This window comes from Halichoeres trimaculatus, unplaced genomic scaffold, assembly GCF_033239565.1.
Source record: "Halichoeres trimaculatus isolate MK-OKI-2021-1 unplaced genomic scaffold, fHalTri1.1 fHalTri1_scaffold_2, whole genome shotgun sequence".
NCBI lineage: Eukaryota > Metazoa > Chordata > Actinopteri > Labriformes > Labridae > Halichoeres > Halichoeres trimaculatus.
In genome coordinates this window covers 1,007,483-1,025,250 of record NW_027437180.1, presented here as the reverse complement: position 1 = coordinate 1,025,250, position 17,768 = coordinate 1,007,483, and the positions used below count along the sequence as shown (strand labels likewise).

Below are 17,768 nucleotides of genomic sequence, written 5' to 3'. Positions count from 1 at the left end.
ATGAAAGGTGCAGACATTTTTTTGACACAGACTTTCTGTGAATATTTTCATGTATAACTTTGTTATGTCCGTGATAAAACCGCTAAACCACTAGCGATGCTAGCGCTGTATAAGCCACGTGGAGACAAGTACTTTACTGTGTGTGTGTGTGTGTGTTTGTTTTGACTCATAGGAGCAGGAGCTGTGTCCTATGTCTTTAAATAAGAGCACTACCCCTGTGTCTCATCCTGTGTTTCCTGTATGCAGGTATGGATTCTGTGTTAAAAACTATATTTATTTATCTGGTAGGCCTTCGCATGAGTTTTGTATGTATTTTTATAAAGACTTATTGAATGTTTTGATATCTATGAAGAAAAGAAAAGCAGGTTCATAGCTAAAAAAAACACTGTATGAGTAGTAGATGATGCAAAACTATACGATCACCTTTAGGAGTGTTGTACAATCTGCTTATACTCTCTCTGCTGTCTGGATTCTGATTAACGGAGCAGGAGCTGTGTCCTATGTCTTTAAATAAGAGCACTACCCCTGTGTCTCATCCTGTGTTTCCTGTATGCAGCACGCAGTAAACGCTGTGAACCTGAACTCTGAGTCGTCTCATCATTCTGCCAGAAGTACGACCGAAAAGAAGGGGTTACATATATATATATATATTTGCTTATTACTTTTTTCTCAAAAACTATTAAAAAGAAAGTTTTAAAAAAGGATTACAGTCAGGGTTTTATTGGGAATTTTGTCATGGTTTCAATAAGGTTAAAGTCAGGATTTTATAAAGATTTTAGTCAGGGTTCATTAGGATTATAGTCAGGGTTTTAGAAGGATTACAGTCAGGGTTCATTAGGATTATAGTCAGGATTTTATAAGGATTAAAGTCAGGGTTTTTATTTGGATAATAGTAAGCGTTAATTAGGATTTCAGACAGAGTTTTATTTTAATAATAGTCAGGGTTTTATTAGGAATATAGTCTGGGTTTATTAGGATTACAGTCAGGGTTTTATTAGGATATTACCAGGGGTAGGATCAGTGTTTTGGTGTATCAGGATATTTGTTTAACGGTTTAAATTGTGATTTTATTGTGTTCAATCTTTTTTTTTTTTTTTTATTTAAATTCTTTATTTTCAATTTAAGTTTTTGTACAGGACTACAGTTGGGGTTCAGAAGGTTTATAGTCAGGGGTTCATTGGGAGGGATTTTTGATCAAAACCAGAGGGACCAGGTCCACCAACAACTGTTTCTAGAAGAGCTTGCAGCCAAGATGTCAAATCTCTTACATGCCAACAACCATCACAACAATCCCTTACAATGCCAACTCAAAGATACTCATCTGTGCACTTGGACAGAAAGGGGAACAGGTGCTCTGGACAGATGATTGTGAAATATTTGTCTGAGTGAGTGTGTGAGCTGTCAGAGCGTCAATTTCTTACAGTGTACTGCCCGAAGCTGCGTCTTTGTCTGAAGAGGAGGAAGCAGACGATGGAAGAGATCACCATCTGAGCCAATGTGAAGAGGAGGAGGGATGACTTCACCCCTCTGCTCATCTTCTGCAATCACACAGAGAAATGTTCTTATTGATTTATTTTTGACGGTCTGCTTACTGCGATGCATATGATACAGAACAAAAACTATACATATACAACCACACAAATCACACTTACAAAATAAACATAATTCACATCAACAAATATCCATAAACTAACTGATTGTTCCAGACCACAGCACACTCTCATAAGCTCACATTGGCTAGAGTCTCAAGATCCTGATTTACTCTGTAAAACCTGAAGCCTAAAAACAACCTGGATTTCAAACTTTTTAGAAAAACAAGCATGTGTGGCCACAACATCAAGCTTTAACAGCATAGCTGTCATCATCAGTGCAGATCAGCTGATGGCTCGGCTGACTCTTGTGTCCTATAGGAATAGGATTTTCCTATTGGAAAATTGTATTCAAAGCGGGCTATTTTAACGCCCAACCTCCCTCCTGCTTTCTCTGCTGGCATTTTGCAACCTGAATCCACCCCAGCTCCTCCTGTCATATTCATGTCAATTGCTCTGCTCTGTCTGGGTTTCTATTTTTTCTGCTGCACTCCCTGATTGTGCTGTTCATGATGGTTCATGATGGGCAGGACTGTGTGCTTTTCCTGCCTCAGGCTTTCCACGCAAGCACGTCTCTGGGAGTCACAGAACAGTACCTTTACGCCAAATAAAACTGTGCAACTTGATTAAGATGATTTTGCCAAAGTGGTCATGACTGAACAGCAGTTTTACATCGACAGCATGATCTGGCTTCTCCTCCTTTTTCTTTCTGCTTATGTACACTGTCATTTTAGCCTGACCAAGGACAAAATTTATCAGCTGACGTTTTGGTTTTTGTTGTTGAGTGTATTAAAAGACACAAATAAAAACCTGCTAGGTGAAAACTTTCAGCCGACTGCACACTCAAAAACAGTGAAACACTGTCTCCCTCTGCACATAAAAAGGATACTGATCAACAACATTTACATTAAGAAAAGAGATAAAAAAAATTTACAGCAACAATTTCATGCAGGATCCTCTACTGGAGATCTGAATATCTGTTACACAAGGGGGTTTTGTCCAAAGACCTCCAAGAGGGTTTAAACTCAGGACCAAGCCCCAAAAAAGGCTTACAGAGGTGGTCATTCAGAGTCTTTTTGTTCACAGACTTCACAATCAGTTTGTAAAGTGTCTTTCCTGCAGCATCACTAAAAGAGCAGCTTGCAGTGTTGGGCAAAAAAGGACCTTCGGGTCTGCAGACAGAGTGAGTTCAGGAGACTGATCGGTTTGGTCAGGCAGCAGAGAGCCATCCCTATAGTCTGGCATCAGAAACATCTGACGTCCTGTCAGCTGATGTCTCCAATGAAAGAGCAGCTAATCAATGATCCTGAACAACCTCACCCCCAGACGAGCAGCCAGACTAGCAAGGCAGCCCAGCCAAAGCCCTCTCTGAGGTCAGCTCTACCACCTGCTCCAGAGTAGAAATCCCGGCAGTGAGAAACTTTCCTGACAGGCTTGGTCTAGCCCAGTCAGGAAACTTAAAATGTCCTCTTAACAGTACAGGTTCTTTGAAAAGCCAGTACAAAGAGTCAGAGTGTCTCTGCTTCTGCCAGGTCACCAGACTCCACTCTTTAAAAACACTGTGATAAAATCCAGTGACAGAGGAAATGTTCACTCTCTTGAGATTCATTAAAAACAGGGATGAGCTTAACCCCACACCTCCAAAACTTTTAGAAGACAGCAGGCCAGCGGTACAAAACGTCTTCATAACACAAATTAAGGTCTAACATTAAAATGCCCTTTAATTGGTTAAGTTATACACAAAAAAAAACCTTTTTTTTCTTATTAAACCTTACTTGGAAGATTTTATTGCAAACAACTCTGAGTTAACAGTGCAGATCAAAGAATGGTTTATTGTAAAAACAGAACAAACACTGCAGCCATGAGTGAGAGGGGAGCAGCATTTATGGGCTACCTTGTGTTTCAGAAGTACTTCAATGATGGGGTCTGTCCGTTGACATTTCATCTTGTGGAATTGTTTAAGAAAAAAGAAAAAAAATGTTGGTATCATGTCTCATTCCAATTAAGAATTAAACACTTTACTCTGAACTGGCCAAAGACTGGAAGTTCAACACGAGAGGCTCTAATTTCGCGGACCAGGCGCAAGCGCAGGCGCACCTACCCTGCGCCGCCCGTTGCCGCACAGACAGGGCGTGACTGGCACACTTTGCAAGTTTCCTGCAGTGCCAAGAGAGGCGCAGTCAAGGTGCAGAGGAGCGCGGAGGTGGGCGTCCATGCCTTCCTCCGCACAAATGGCAGAGAGGGAGGAGAAAAGCCGTGAGTGGGTTTAACACAGCCGAGCGCTGTCTTCACCAATCAAATGAGCGCCTCAACTTTAAATGCCCTGTGGCCGAGGCGCAGCGTCTGATTGGTCTGACTGATCCCCAGCACCGTGGAAACAGTGTCTGGAAAGACCCGTTAGCGGAGACAGTCAGAGCCGCTGTCCCTGTAGCAGAAAAATGGACAGCGGGGCACATAGGAGGACACGAAGTGCGTCACCGTGTGGGCCAGCTCCCGGGACAGATGTAATCTGTTCCTTTGTCATTAATAGGAGTAAAAAAATACACAGCTGGCTTATCCATCCAGAATACTTTTGATCCACCTGCACTCCTGGTTTGTCATCGCCAAATAGCAGAACCTTTGGTGATATACTGTATACTCTCCTGGTGTCTCCGCCTCATCCTCCTCACAATAATGTACTCCATCTTTTTAGATCACGTTAAAAATAAAGACTGACACAGAGAAATATAGGAAATCACGGGTAAATCCTGAGAGACACACATTTATTAGGGTCCTCGGCCTGAGCCAGGGCACCTTCTAGCAAGAGCTAGAAGATATAGGAGGTATTTTCGCATAGCTCCAACAGGAAGCCGGCAATTTGCCCGCCAAAATAAGAGATTTCTGCATTTTTAGCCTTTCTGCCAAAATTATCTCCTCTGGAACCAAAAATGGTACTGGCATGAAAATTGGCTCATATGACAGATCAGACCCTGCTCTACAAAAGTTCTGAAGGAAGTTGCTATTTCGGGCCCGGTTTTCGAATGGCGAGCGCTCAAAGTCGCCGACCGCCCCATGTTAAAAGATGGGAGAGCAGCCTTCGCTGAGCAGTTGGGCCTCTAGAAAAAAAAATAAAAGTCGCACAGCTTTTAAAATGACATGGCTGGATTCCTCGCAAAATGCTCTACAAGAAAATCATATTTTTACACAGATTAGGTCAACATTCTGGCCTACAGGATGAGAAGTTTGTCCCTTTTTGGGGGGATTTGATCCTCCCCTTGGGCTGCTGCATTCCTGTGATGATGTCACACACTGATTAGGTATTCCATGCAGCAGCTGGTGTTGTCACTCAGCTTAGCAGAGGATACGTTGCCATGGTATCAACTGACTCCCCGACATCCCATAATATTCTCTCAGAGCCATTAGGCTCACTTCCACCCTATGCACACCAAAACAGCCCTAACGGGGGCTAGGAATGTCGTAGAGAGATGAAACAAACACCAAAATGTTCGTCTCATTTTGTTGGACACATTGGAGGGAAAACCGGCAGGAGCCCGAGGACCCGTCTAACGCTGCTTGCAGCTTTAATTTTGTCTCTTTTTACTTCGTGTTTCCTCTCCCTCTTTTCTTTGAATTAAATGAAATGAGAGAACCAGATATATACTCAGTATCAGATGTTAAGGCTGTTTATTGTTTAATTGTAAGATGTGCATCAAACTTCCAGCTGCCATCGTTAACTTTCCATTATGACAAACGGCTTTAATCTGACATCAGATGTGACAGGACAGTTAATATAGATACAAATGTATATGCTGGTTCAGACGGTTACATTAAATAGTGATTACTGTGATTGTTGCATTAAAATGTGCCTGACACTCTGGAAACCTGCCTCTGAGACTTTGTTGACATGTGCGCACATGTGCGCCTGTCACCAAGTTACAGCTGCACAGGGTGCGCTCCGCTTTGCGCTGAGGATAGACCAGGTTGGAGCTGGCGAGCTTTCAGTGCACTTTTTTGGCACGAAATTGTCACTGAGCCGACATGAATCTGCTGACACCTCCCCCTGGTGCGCCGTCAACTCCCCCTGGCATGCAGTCACACCCATCTCTGCGCAGACGGTATACCAAATTGTCAAATTGGCAGCGCACGGCGGTGCACTGCACGAAATTAGCACTGCGCAGGGTACGCCAGGCTTGCGCCCCCTGCACTGCACCACGAAATTAGAGCCCTAGGGTGCTGCTTTCACTGCAAAACTATGACATTACTACAGAAGAATACACTACATTTGAAGTGACTTTAGAGTAAACTTTAATGTCTTATGATGGATATTTCAAAGTTAAACATGTTGTTTATTTGGTATTTTTCAGTGAATAGGATGCATGTCAGTCTGACTGAAAGCAACAGTGGAAATAGCATTGTGCTCATGCTGATTCAGCAAAGAATAGCTGTTGATTTTAGTTGTTTAAAATGTAATTTGTTTGCAAATAAGAATGGTTTTAAACATTAAAATTAACAGGTTCTTCTGTAAAGCTGTTTACATTTTTACCATATTTTTATGGTATTTTTATGGAAACCACAGCTGCAGTTTTTTTTTTATTATAAAAATGAGATGTTTTTTACAGTGAGGAAAAGCACACCATGAGGGACCCAGTATGAACCCAGTATAACCTGTCCCAGAAGAAAACAACCAACACCCTTTATATGTTACACAGAAGAGAGGGTGGAGGGTCGACAGGCCAGTCTGTCTATTAGCCTTTGAAAAACATTTTGGGCAACAGCCACCTTTATTTATCAAGATGTCTTTTTACTTTCTCTAACACACTCTTCCAGTTTTTATTCTCAAACATCTGATTCCCTAAAAACACTTCCAGATAGTAAAGACCTCCTATTTTCTAAAAGAGGCTAGGCTGACCCCTCAGCCTCTCTCCCACCATCACTGCTTCACTTTTCAAACGGTTCACTTTGACAGAAGAAATCAACCCAAACAAATTCACTTTCTCTTTTACAACATCGATATCCTTCTGCTGATTGACAAAAACTCTGACATCAATAGCATACGCTGACAGTTTGAAACAGGCATCAGAGCCAGGAAACCAGACACCAGAGAGCCCTGGTCTGGAGACCTTAGTCTGTGAAGCAGGGGTTTATTGGCTAAGGAGTATAACGTTCCAGGTAAGAAACAGCCTATCTCACCCCCCTCTGTACACTAAAAGGAGCATTCATACCTCGGATTATCTTCAGCACACTCATATTGTCATAGTACAAAACCTGGTTCTTAGCCAAGAAACCTGGGTTGAACCCAAAGGCTGTTAGAGTGTGCTGCTGTTAGAGTAGATATTGGTGTTCAACCTGGTCAAAAGCTTTTTCCTGTTCTAGCGAAATCAGAATAGTATCTACAGCCAATGGCCCAAAGACTTCCATGACATGCTAGATAAAAGTAATGTTATCACTAATGAGCCTACCAGGCACACAGTAGGTCTGGTCTGTGTGGATAGTTGACCCCATCATCTTCCTTGGTCTTGCTACCAGTTTTAGACAGGATTTTGTAGTCTGTACAGAGTAAAAATACTGGTCTCCAGTTTTTTAAATCCTGAAGGTCACCTCTCTTTGGAAGCAAAGTGATGACTGCTCTCATGCAGCTCAGAGGCAGACAACCCCTCTACAGACTGTCTCTAAGAACCTCCAGGAGATCCCCTCTCAGCAAACACCAACACATATAAAACTCAGCAGGAAGTCCATCAAGACCTGGAGCTTTTTCACTCTGCAAACTCATGACAGCACGTACAGTTCAGACAGAGACAGCTGGGTCTCAAGCTCTATGTTGTCTTCAGCGCCAACTTGATTGAGGTAGACGAGTGTAGAAGGACTCAAACACCTCTGGACGGTCAACATACTTGTTCCTGTTCAGATCCTTATAAAAATCAGCCGCAAGTTTTATAATCCCAGCAGGATCTCAGATTGATTGTCCACTGCTGGATCCCACAGTGTGAAAAATCTTCTTCTGTCCACTTTTCTTCTCCAGACCAAAAAAGAACTGGGACGGAGCCTCCATTTGGGTGACATTCAGGGACCGAGACCTGACCAGAGCCCTCTGCGCAGCCCAGCAGGTTGGCAAAAGTAGATTTTTGAGGTTTTGGGGAAGCTAAAAGTCCTTGATTTCCTGTGGCATCAACTAAACCCGTTAGCTCTACCACTTCAATCTCTAGATCTCTCAAAGATGTCCCTGGTGACATTGCGAGTGTACTGTTGACACAACTAAACAGATGTTGACCTGACTGTTCCTAAAGCCCTACCACTGCTGAATTGCTCTAAAACCAGACTTTCACTGTCTGTGAGTTTCCCAAAAGTACTCCAGAGCAGAGTGGAAAGCTTTATTGTGTAGCAGTGTGGTGTTAGAATGCCATTGTGGACTTTAAAGTGTGACATTCTTCATAAACCTAGAACAATAAACCAGACAGTGATCACAGGAACAATCAGACACTCTTTAAAAACATTCACTGTGTTTCTAACGGTGTTTCAAAGGAAACAACGGTCAACAAAAAAATACTACAACCCAGCTCACACCCTCTCTATCATACATGCCACACAAACCATGACAGGTGACCTCAAAAAAAAAAAAAAAAAAAAAAAAAAAGGAAATCACCTCATATTTCTGCCCCCACTCCAACAATTAACCACACACCAATTAACATTCTCCCCCTAACAAAACAACAAATTACCATAAAACAACCTCACACCCCAAACAATGCAGAAACACTAAAACAAACTATAAATTTATTCATGGCTCCTACGTGAGAAGTGCATGTTTGGTATTAAAGTAATCCAAAAGTAACCAAAAGTAATCAGGTACATTACTTATGATACTTAAGTAAGTTACTGATTACATTCTTTAACAGGTAACTTGTATTTGTACTGGATTTCATTTTTAAAGTAACCCTCCCAACCCTGCTGCTTTTACTCTCTAGAAAAACTGTCATACATTCCAGAAACTTTACTCTAGAGTCTAAAGACATTAAAAATGCATTAAAGGGTTCCCTGGCTTCTATTGCTTCCAGCAAAGGGAGTACCTTAGCAAAAGATTGTACTGTTTGGCTAAAAAATGCCAAAATGTTAAACAAAAACTCATTTTCCAGTAACCTGCAGCAATGCTAACTTTGACCTACTTCTTCATCTCAGCTCCATTTATCTCTCAGCTGTGTAGCTGTTTATACTGACGAATCAAAGCATTCAGTAACACAGACACACATGTAAGAGTATGCTTTGGTGTCTGATGTTAGCTCCGTTAGCCATGTCTGTGAATAGCGTGATGCTACCCTGCCTTCTGGTATTCCCTCTGTTGCTGGGTTAGCATGGCTAGCTTGTCCATCTCATAGGAGATAGATCTTACGTTCTCAATAATGATGGATGGAAGGACAGGTCGATGTCGTCACCTCAAAGCTCACACCTGAGAACCAGCACGTCACCCTCACCTCCTTCTCTTCACCTTGTGGGAAACCATCAGGCCTTTCACCAGTTAGCATTGACATGCTACAGGCTGCTAACAGCTGATTTCACATGTAAACAATGTGGCCATGGTTATATGTAGGATCTCCAAACACAGGAGCAAAAATAGCAAAAATACCACTGAAGACATAACCAGTTTGGCGTCCACGACCAACAAATGAGCCATACAAAGTAATGACCCACTCCAAATACAAAGATGACGAAAAAGAGATGAAAAAATTACAAGAAATGGACAAAGGAGGGAGAGCTGTTGCAACAGGCAGCCACAACAAACAGGGCGGTGCCTGGCAAGAACCCAATCCCAACCCTGCTCCTCATCAGTGTCAGGATTCATTTTTTTACATGTCCACCCCTCATCTCATCCCGCAACCTTCCTTCATCACCAGTCTCAGCTACATGAGTGTTCCTATCCTGCAGCCAGACACATCCTCTTGTAGTGATAAGAAGGTGTTTCCATGAAGTCTTATCTACAGATACGGTTTACATTAAACATCTCTGTTTGTCTAGTACCACAGATAATAGTTAACCTGAACCTAAGTGGTCTCGCCCTGACTGGAATAAATGTAGATCATTGCACAAGAAATACCACATTTCAAAGCCAACATCACTCCACATCACTCCTATTCTTGCTTCCTCCTTGCACCAGCTCACTGTTTGTTTTGGAAATATATAATTTGACCAACCTCTCCTAAAGCGTGTCTGTATCTAGCTTGCAGTAAAAGAGCTGTAGAAATGCTGACTTGCTGTATCAAAAACAGACTTTTCAACACCAATGTTTGTTCCAGGGAATGATCCCACTTAGGAATAACACGAGGAACCAAACTTACACAACTTGTAGCCAAAGGAAGTGTTGTTCGGTCTTTTTAAATATTTCCTTCTTTTTCACTCAAAGTCATTGTGAAACAGAGGTGACTAAATCGTCACATGCAAATTTTTCATTTGCTTTACTGTGAGATTTTTCATATCAGGACACACAAGTTCTAACAAACACACCCAGCAACCCATGTGCAAGACAGTGTGGTGAAATCTTTGTTTTTTCAGTTCCCTAAAAGAAGCAGGTCAGGAAGTAAAAACGTTTGGAAAAAAGCGAGAGTCAGCGTTTTGATTTCCAGCTCCTGTAGCACAAAGATGTGTTTCTGCAGCAGGGACTAAACTATGAGCCTAATGCTTCTAATGAAAGGGAGAACTTTGACTGAGATGCTGTCACCATCAATATTCTATATAGTGCAACATTAAAATCCTAATCATGTTAATTATGTTTTACTATACTTTTATCTTTGTTGTAAGGTGACCTTGGGTGACTTAAAAGTGAAAGTTGCCTCCAGATGATATATTTAATAATAATAATAATAATAATAATTATTATTATTATTATTATTATTATCATTATTATTAATAATTATTATTATTAATAATTATTATTATTATCTTCTGGCCTTTCTCTCCAGCGAGGGAAAGGAGCTGTGGGGTGGGTGCGTGGTTGAGCACGGCATGGTTTGGATGGCCAGATTGACCATGCCCTGAGATTCGACCTACACTGGTGGTAACTGAATTCACATTGACAGTTAACGCAGACAACTTTGTTCTTGTTCAGTGTGCCATCTTGCAGTCCTTTTGAGCTGAATTTCCCAACACAGTCTTTACTCATTTCTGCTTGTCAACCACAATATTAAGTTGGGGCTGTATCGATTCCAAATTTTTAAAACCTACAGGGCGGGCCGGGGTCATACACAGAATGCATGCATGTTAATTTCATGTTATCAACTTAAATGGAGTTTTAAGAAATTATGGCTGAAACAACATGACTAAATTCAAATACAGCTGTATTTAATGTATCAAATACGCAAACATTTCAAAGCGGATGAAATCATCAAACGCTACTTCACTAGCCTACAGTATTCCTATTCAGACTACTTTTCTGGGTTTAGACTCTAGAAGTCCTGCATTATTTGAGTCATCATTAAAATCAAATAGTCAAATATCATGGTTTATTTTTGCAAGAGGACTGAAGTTAAAGTGAGCAATTAGCATCCTCTGTCTCAGCAACTGTTTAACGTTCACTCTCGAAACTGAAGGGAAGAAAACTTCGCTCTGAGGAGGAGGTCTGAGCTTCTTTTACTGGCAATTGAGAAGGAAATTCCAGTCAACCTCAGTGAAGTCATTGACATTTTTCAGAGCATGGGCAACAGAAAGTTGCTGTTATAACTGCAGCATGGTAAAACGTCACTGTGATGTGTAAAAAACACAGAGAGACACAGAAAGACTCTGACAAAAACAGACAGACAGACAGACAGACAGACACACACACACACACACACACACACACACACACACACACACACACACACACACACACACACACACACACACACACACACACACACACATCTCTTCTCTATTCTGTTTCTCCAAATATTAATGTTTCTCTCTATGTTTAAAACAGTTGTTCAGTGTGCTATTTTTGTGTGAAATCAAAAATAAACCTGTGAACTTAAAATAAAGAGCTGTCATAACTGCTTCATTTTTGTCCTCTAATCTGATTACAATGGAAAGCAGGGTCCCTATCAACAGTTTGACAGGTCAGTCGCAGGGAGCCATTTTCAATGCTGGCTATTTTTGCACCTTGTCATGATCACATAACACTTGTTTAATCAGCTACTATTCCTCCCATGCTCTTTTTAGTTTCTACACTCAGATGAATACAGCCCACATTCAACAAAATCAGCACAAGAAGCCTCCTCACCAGCCCCTCAACAGAAGCTGCTCAGTATCCACAGGCCATCAGGTGAAACATACACTACTTTGCTGGCATCTGAGAAATCTATGAGGTGTTGGACAATGACATGGTAGGTTGTGATTCTGTTACATTCTTTATGAATATGAGTTGCTACAATTCAGCCTTTTATAATGTAAGGTATGTACTTTCTGTATGGCATTTTAACTTAGTGCTCCATGTGTCCCCTTTTTAACTTGGAGCACCTGCCCCTCCTAAAGTCTTTGCACGTCCCTGATAGAAGAATACGAAGCAATTTGAAGGCCATAAAACAACAGGGTAAAAAAAGTAAATTAGTACAAATACAGACATTAAAAAGGTGATAAAAAAGACATGTCATTGCAAGAACAGCACGACAGTCAGTTCAGGAAGGGTAAAATGTAACATTTAAAACCTGAAATAGCCTGAGGTTACTATGAATACAGGGGGATTCAAATTAATGGGGACATCTTCACCAGGGCTGTGTGGAGGTAGACTAATGTTAGGGGAGCGATGTGCTCAAGATGATTCAAGTGATCACAGTGCAGAACAGTTAGGCTTTTTTTTAACAAAAATCATAATTATTTTTCAATAAATAAACTAATAATATCATTATTATTAATAATAATTATAATAATAATAATAAAAATAGTACATGACATAAAATAACACAATACGTATTTATTATAATTTAACGCTGATCATTTTGCTTTGATAGCCACCAGAGCTTCAGGTGTATGATGGTCTCAGGACTGCAGGTGGAGCTTTGTTAAGAGTCTGACTGAGAAAGAGCAGAAGTATAAACAGAGACAGAGTAGAGACCTGTGTTTGCTCAACTTAATGTGATGCACACTGATCTGCTACTAAGTGATACCGCTCAGACTACAGTTGTAGTCTGAGTGGGATCTCGCTGCAGAATCTCTGTGGTCTGGGTTTGAACCAGACCACAGAGATCCTTCCTCTACCTACAGATCCTCAGAGTGTGGTAAATAGTCTATCACAGTGTTTATTCAGAGTCTCCAGAGAAGGATCACCTTAAGGAGAACACTCACACCACTTGAAAGACCTCGGCCCACAACTTAAGTATGTAAATCCTTCTTTTTCTGAACTCCTGCACTTACCACGGCATAGTACTTCTCATTGCAGTTGTTGTGCAATGTCTTGGTGCAGGACACTGCTGGGTTCTTGTCCATGTCCACAGAGTAGATGATTACAGCGACAAAAGATAGAACAGCCGACACCAGGCTGACCAGCAGACACACACGCAGCTGGAAAAAACCCAAACACATAGAGTACACACTAATGTAGTTAATCTCATGGTGCGGCCACACCAAATGCAAATTTGCGGCGCGATTACATACAAAGTCAATGCAAAGACGCGTTTAACCACCGATTCGCCTCGGGCGGCGCGTTTGGAGCGTTTGGCGTGACGCGTTTGGAGCGTTTGGGTGGTAGACGCGAATTTGCTCGAGTTCATAATATTGAACTTTTGATGCGAATTTGCGTGAAGGCTTGCCCGTGGCCGCCAATCAGCGATGACATTCCCCCACGACGTCACTGATTTGTTGACGTTGGGGGGCAACCGCTGCCTGCTCCGACTCCAACTCCGCCAGAGGATGGAGGAGAAAACAATCTGTGTGGTGTGTCATCATCTAGAGTTATACAATACAACATGTACTCTACAGAGACTGGAAAAAAGGATCAGGCTTAGGTGAAAGTCGCTGAGGAGATAGGTTTTGAATGTAAGTTCTGTAAACATTCGTTTCCAGCTGGATTTGCCTGCACGGGTCATCACTGAGTCTGACTGTGTTTTCCTCAGCGGAGTTTTGAGCCTGATGGAGAGGAGGGAGGAGCGGGGCAGGGGCAGAGCCAGGGAAAAGATGGAAGTTCTCTGTGCTCCTCTCTTTCCTCCACCCCTTCATTATCCCAAGGGAGACCTCTGGGAACATGGATCGGGGGTTCGGGTGGTCGGGGGTTCAGGGGATCAGAGGTTCGGGGGATCGAGGATCAGATCGTAGGGAACAGCCAGGCAGGGCTGGTGGATTACCAGGGAGAGGCAGCAGACCTTGATTGTGATCTCCAAAGCTTTCACACACTCTCCTGTCATGCTTTTGAAACCACAGCTCATTGTTTTTTAGCTACTCTTTTGGGCTTTCAGTCTTTAAATGAACGGGCTCTCTACTCCGCATGCGCCATACCGCGCTAACGCGCGATCGCCCCTCAGCTTGTCAAAATAGTCCAGCGGCGAGACTCGGGCGTTCACGCAGCGTGTGACAGGCGATTCGCGCGAATAAATTTGCGTGTTCGTGTTTGGTGTGGCCGCGGCATTAGAATGTCACTTAAGTCCAAGACCTTCAGGTTGTCAGATGATTCTAGAATCAGTGACATGTTCTTTTAACAATGTCAGATAATTCTATTTATAACATTTTTAAGCAGCGTTTTATGTCCACTCCAACTGATAATTTGAGAGTTTGAGTGTGTGTATTTTGTGTAAACTCACAGTCTTCATTGTGCCATGTTTGTCAAGGATGATGCCAGTCGCCCCAGCTGTGATGAACTAAAAAAGCAAGAGAAGTCCTTGTTGTTGCTGCTCAAAGTCAGACTTGTGCCAGAAATATGAAAGGCTCTGTGAGGACTACCTGTTGGTGTTGACCACAGTGAGCCTTGCAGTTTTTCAGGATAAATTTTCCATTTCCACTAAGCACCATCACTTACTGTGGATAAGACATGACTCTTGCCAAAGCTTGTGTTTGTTTTTTTGAAGCAGATCTTCTTTTTGACTCTACTTCTCTTTGTTCAAGACAACTTTTCCCAGAATGCATTGACTGATTGGTGTCAGCATGGAGTGCTATTATTCTAAGCTCATTTGGTCACTCCCTGGCATCCGGTGATCCCTGGTTCATTTAAAACATTTGCAATATTCAGGAGTTCCACTTTGGTAGATTTCTGTTTTATACAGGTCCTTTTTGCTGTTAACTATTGTTGCCTCAGATAAGCAACATCACAAAATGCTGAGATGAGGACACCCCTGAAATCTCATCCACTTGTTTGAGGTGCTTCTCTCAAAAAAGAGCAAGGTCAGCTTCAGATATGGTTTCTCGCTGATGTGACTCTACTTTGGTTGGCTAGCTTCCAAATATCTCCACCATAGAGTGCAGTGTAGCATTAAGTGCTGTTATACAGTATTTTAACTGTTGTCATAAAAATCTGATAACATTATGACTTCTGTTTACACTCCAAAAGCAATTTGAGGATAACTTTTGATTACTGTTTTAAATAGGATGACTGAAAACAAACATTTAAGATCAACAATAAAACAAATAAAGAAGAAAGGTCTCACAGTGAGCCCGCTCCACCAGGGGACGCCCAGGAGAATAACTTCTGTGACCTCAGTCAGGTGCAGAGGGATGGAATAACATATGACCATAAGCCCCAGCATCACCTGACTCACCTGTAACACACACACACACACACACACACACACACACACACACACACACACACACACACACACACACACACACACACACACACACACACACACACATTCCTACCTGTTCTTTAAAAGTTCTCTGCATGGTTCTTGACTGTTTTCTACATGCCCTCTTTGTGGTTGCTTCTGTGGGTTCTTTGTGTGGTTTCTGCCTTTGACTACATGTTGTCTGTGTGGTTCCTGACGGTTCTCTGCATGTTTTCTGTGTGGTTCTTGTCTGCTCTTTACAAATTCTTTGGGTTGTTCCTGCCTATACTCTACATGTTCTCTGTGTGGTTTCTGAGTGTTCTCTAAATTGTATGTGTGTTTTCTTACTGTTTTCTACATGTTCTATGGTTTCTGACTGATCTTTATATGTTTTCTCAAGTGTTTTTGTCCGTACTCTTGATGTACTCAGTGTGGTTCCTGATGGTTCTCATCATATTCCATGTGTTGTTTCTGTCTGGTTCCTGGCCGGTTTTCTATATTTTCTCTGTGTGGTTCTTGACTTTTCTCTTTATGTTGTCAGTATGGTTCCTTCAATGTTCTCTGTGTGGTTCCTGACTGTCTCTTAACATTCTCTGTGTGTTTTCTAAATGTGTTCTTCATGTTGTTGGGTTGGTTTCTAGATGATCTCTATATGTTCTCTGGTTTGCTCTTGTCTGTATTCTTCTAGTTCTCTGTTTAGTTCCTGCCTGTTCTCTACATGGTCTCTTTGAGGTCCCTGCTACTTCCCTACATATTCCCCGTGTTTTTTCTGTCTGGTTCCTGGCCGTTCTTTACATTTTCTCTGTGTGGTTCTTGACTGTTCTCTTCATGTTCTCTGTGTAGTACCTGCTATTGTCTACATGTTCTTTGTGTGGTTCCTGACTGTTCTCTACATGTTGTCCGATACCCTTTTAACACCAGTGCTAAAGCTAGTGCTAGAGCTAGTGCTTAGTTAATAATTATCATGTTCTTTCTTAGAACCTGTTTAGTTTTCTGTCAAAGAGCCAAGCCAGGGCCACCTCATTGCATCATCTTAAAACATCAGTACATCAATCCATACGTAACCACTACGGGCGGAGGAGGCGGCATCAGCTGGATGCATGGGGTGGGAGACGGTAACAAAGTTGGTGCTCGGAGCGCTTACAACTAGGCAGAAATTTGTTTTACATTACTTGTTTACTTGCTTGCTACATGGAGTGTGCTTGTCCCTCGCTTTCTCTTTCTGTGTGTGTGTGTGTGTGTGTGTGTGTGTGTGTGTGTGTGTGTGTGTGTGTGTGTGTGTGTGTGTGTGTGTGTGTGCCCGTCAGTAAACGGAGTGGATCTCTCATGTCTCATGTGTAATACAAAACAGGGTAGAAATGTAAAAGCACCAACATGAGGCAAAAGTGACACCCTGTCATGTAAATAACATAAATAACATACGGCTGTTTAGTCTATTAAATAAAATGAAATAATAAGGTACAGACCTGAATTATAAGAGAAAATGTGTTGCTGCTTCAATTTCTCCTCTAGTTCAAGCTATGAATGAGTAAGCGCCAACAAAACAACAGACAACTCACTCAGAAGCTTTTCTTTTTAAGAATGATAAAAAACATAATGCGGTAAAATCTGTGTAATAAAATAATAAGGTATGACCCTGATCTATTTAGAGAGGAAGGGCATTAGTGGTTTAATTTTGCTTCCATCTCAAATAATGAGTAAGGAAACTCTAACAAAACAATGAACCAGCAGCTTTCCTTTTTAACAATGATTGTTTTTCACACTGATTGTTGGTCACTGTAGCCCCGCCCCCAGCCCCCAACAGAGTTGGTGCCTAGGCGGTGCTTTGCTAAAGTTGGTGCTTGCTAACCAGTTTTAGGGGCCATTTACACGACAACAGTTTTTGGGGTGAAATGCAGTGGTTTTTTTGTGTTTCAGCCTCGCATTTACACAGGAACAGCATTTTAAAATGCAAACTTTGAAAACGGCCTCCAGAGTGGTATTTTTCAGAAACGCTACCAACACCGTCGCCATATAAACAGTAAGCTGGTGTTTTAAGTAGAAATGCTGACGTCATGCTCCTCTTCGTGCGAGCACATACAAGACAACAGTACTGTCTTTACTATTGCGCAGACTACCGTGTTGTGCTTGTTCTGCTTAATCTGCTGAATCTGCAGATTGTCTTTCAACAAAATGTGCATCTGTTGCTCCACTTCTGCACTTAGTAATTACCAGTACACCAGATGACCGGCTCAACTCTACTTTGGTGGAGATCTGCCAAATGTAGCATCTGGACAGTTACAGCAACACCTACAGGCCTGGCATGCTGACTACAGTATTTTCAGTCTCTCAGCATTTTCATGTAAACGCAGAATTTTTTCACTGCGTTTTAGCTTTTTCATGTGAAATGTTGTCTTAGGTACGTGGAGGAACACAAGGAACCAGTGCTTAGTCAGGTGCTGGCCTGGAACTAGCACCAGCACCAGTTAAGTGGAAGAGAGGTATGTGT

At 41.9% G+C, this 17,768-nt stretch overlaps 1 protein-coding gene across 2 annotated transcripts in view; it reads right to left on the bottom strand.

Annotated features, from left to right (window-relative positions):
• The window catches only part of tmem176 (transmembrane protein 176), a 43,484-nt gene that overhangs the window by 14,024 nt on the left and 11,692 nt on the right, over positions 1-17,768 (bottom strand). For both annotated transcript variants that reach the window (XM_074687722.1, XM_074687723.1), the window contains 4 exons: positions 15,161-15,271; positions 14,321-14,377; positions 12,942-13,088; positions 1,422-1,538 (listed from right to left, as the gene is read on the bottom strand). In XM_074687722.1, coding sequence (XP_074543823.1) covers positions 1,422-1,538; positions 12,942-13,088; positions 14,321-14,377; positions 15,161-15,271 — 432 coding nt within the window. The remainder of the gene's footprint in view (positions 1-1,421; positions 1,539-12,941; positions 13,089-14,320; positions 14,378-15,160; positions 15,272-17,768) is intronic.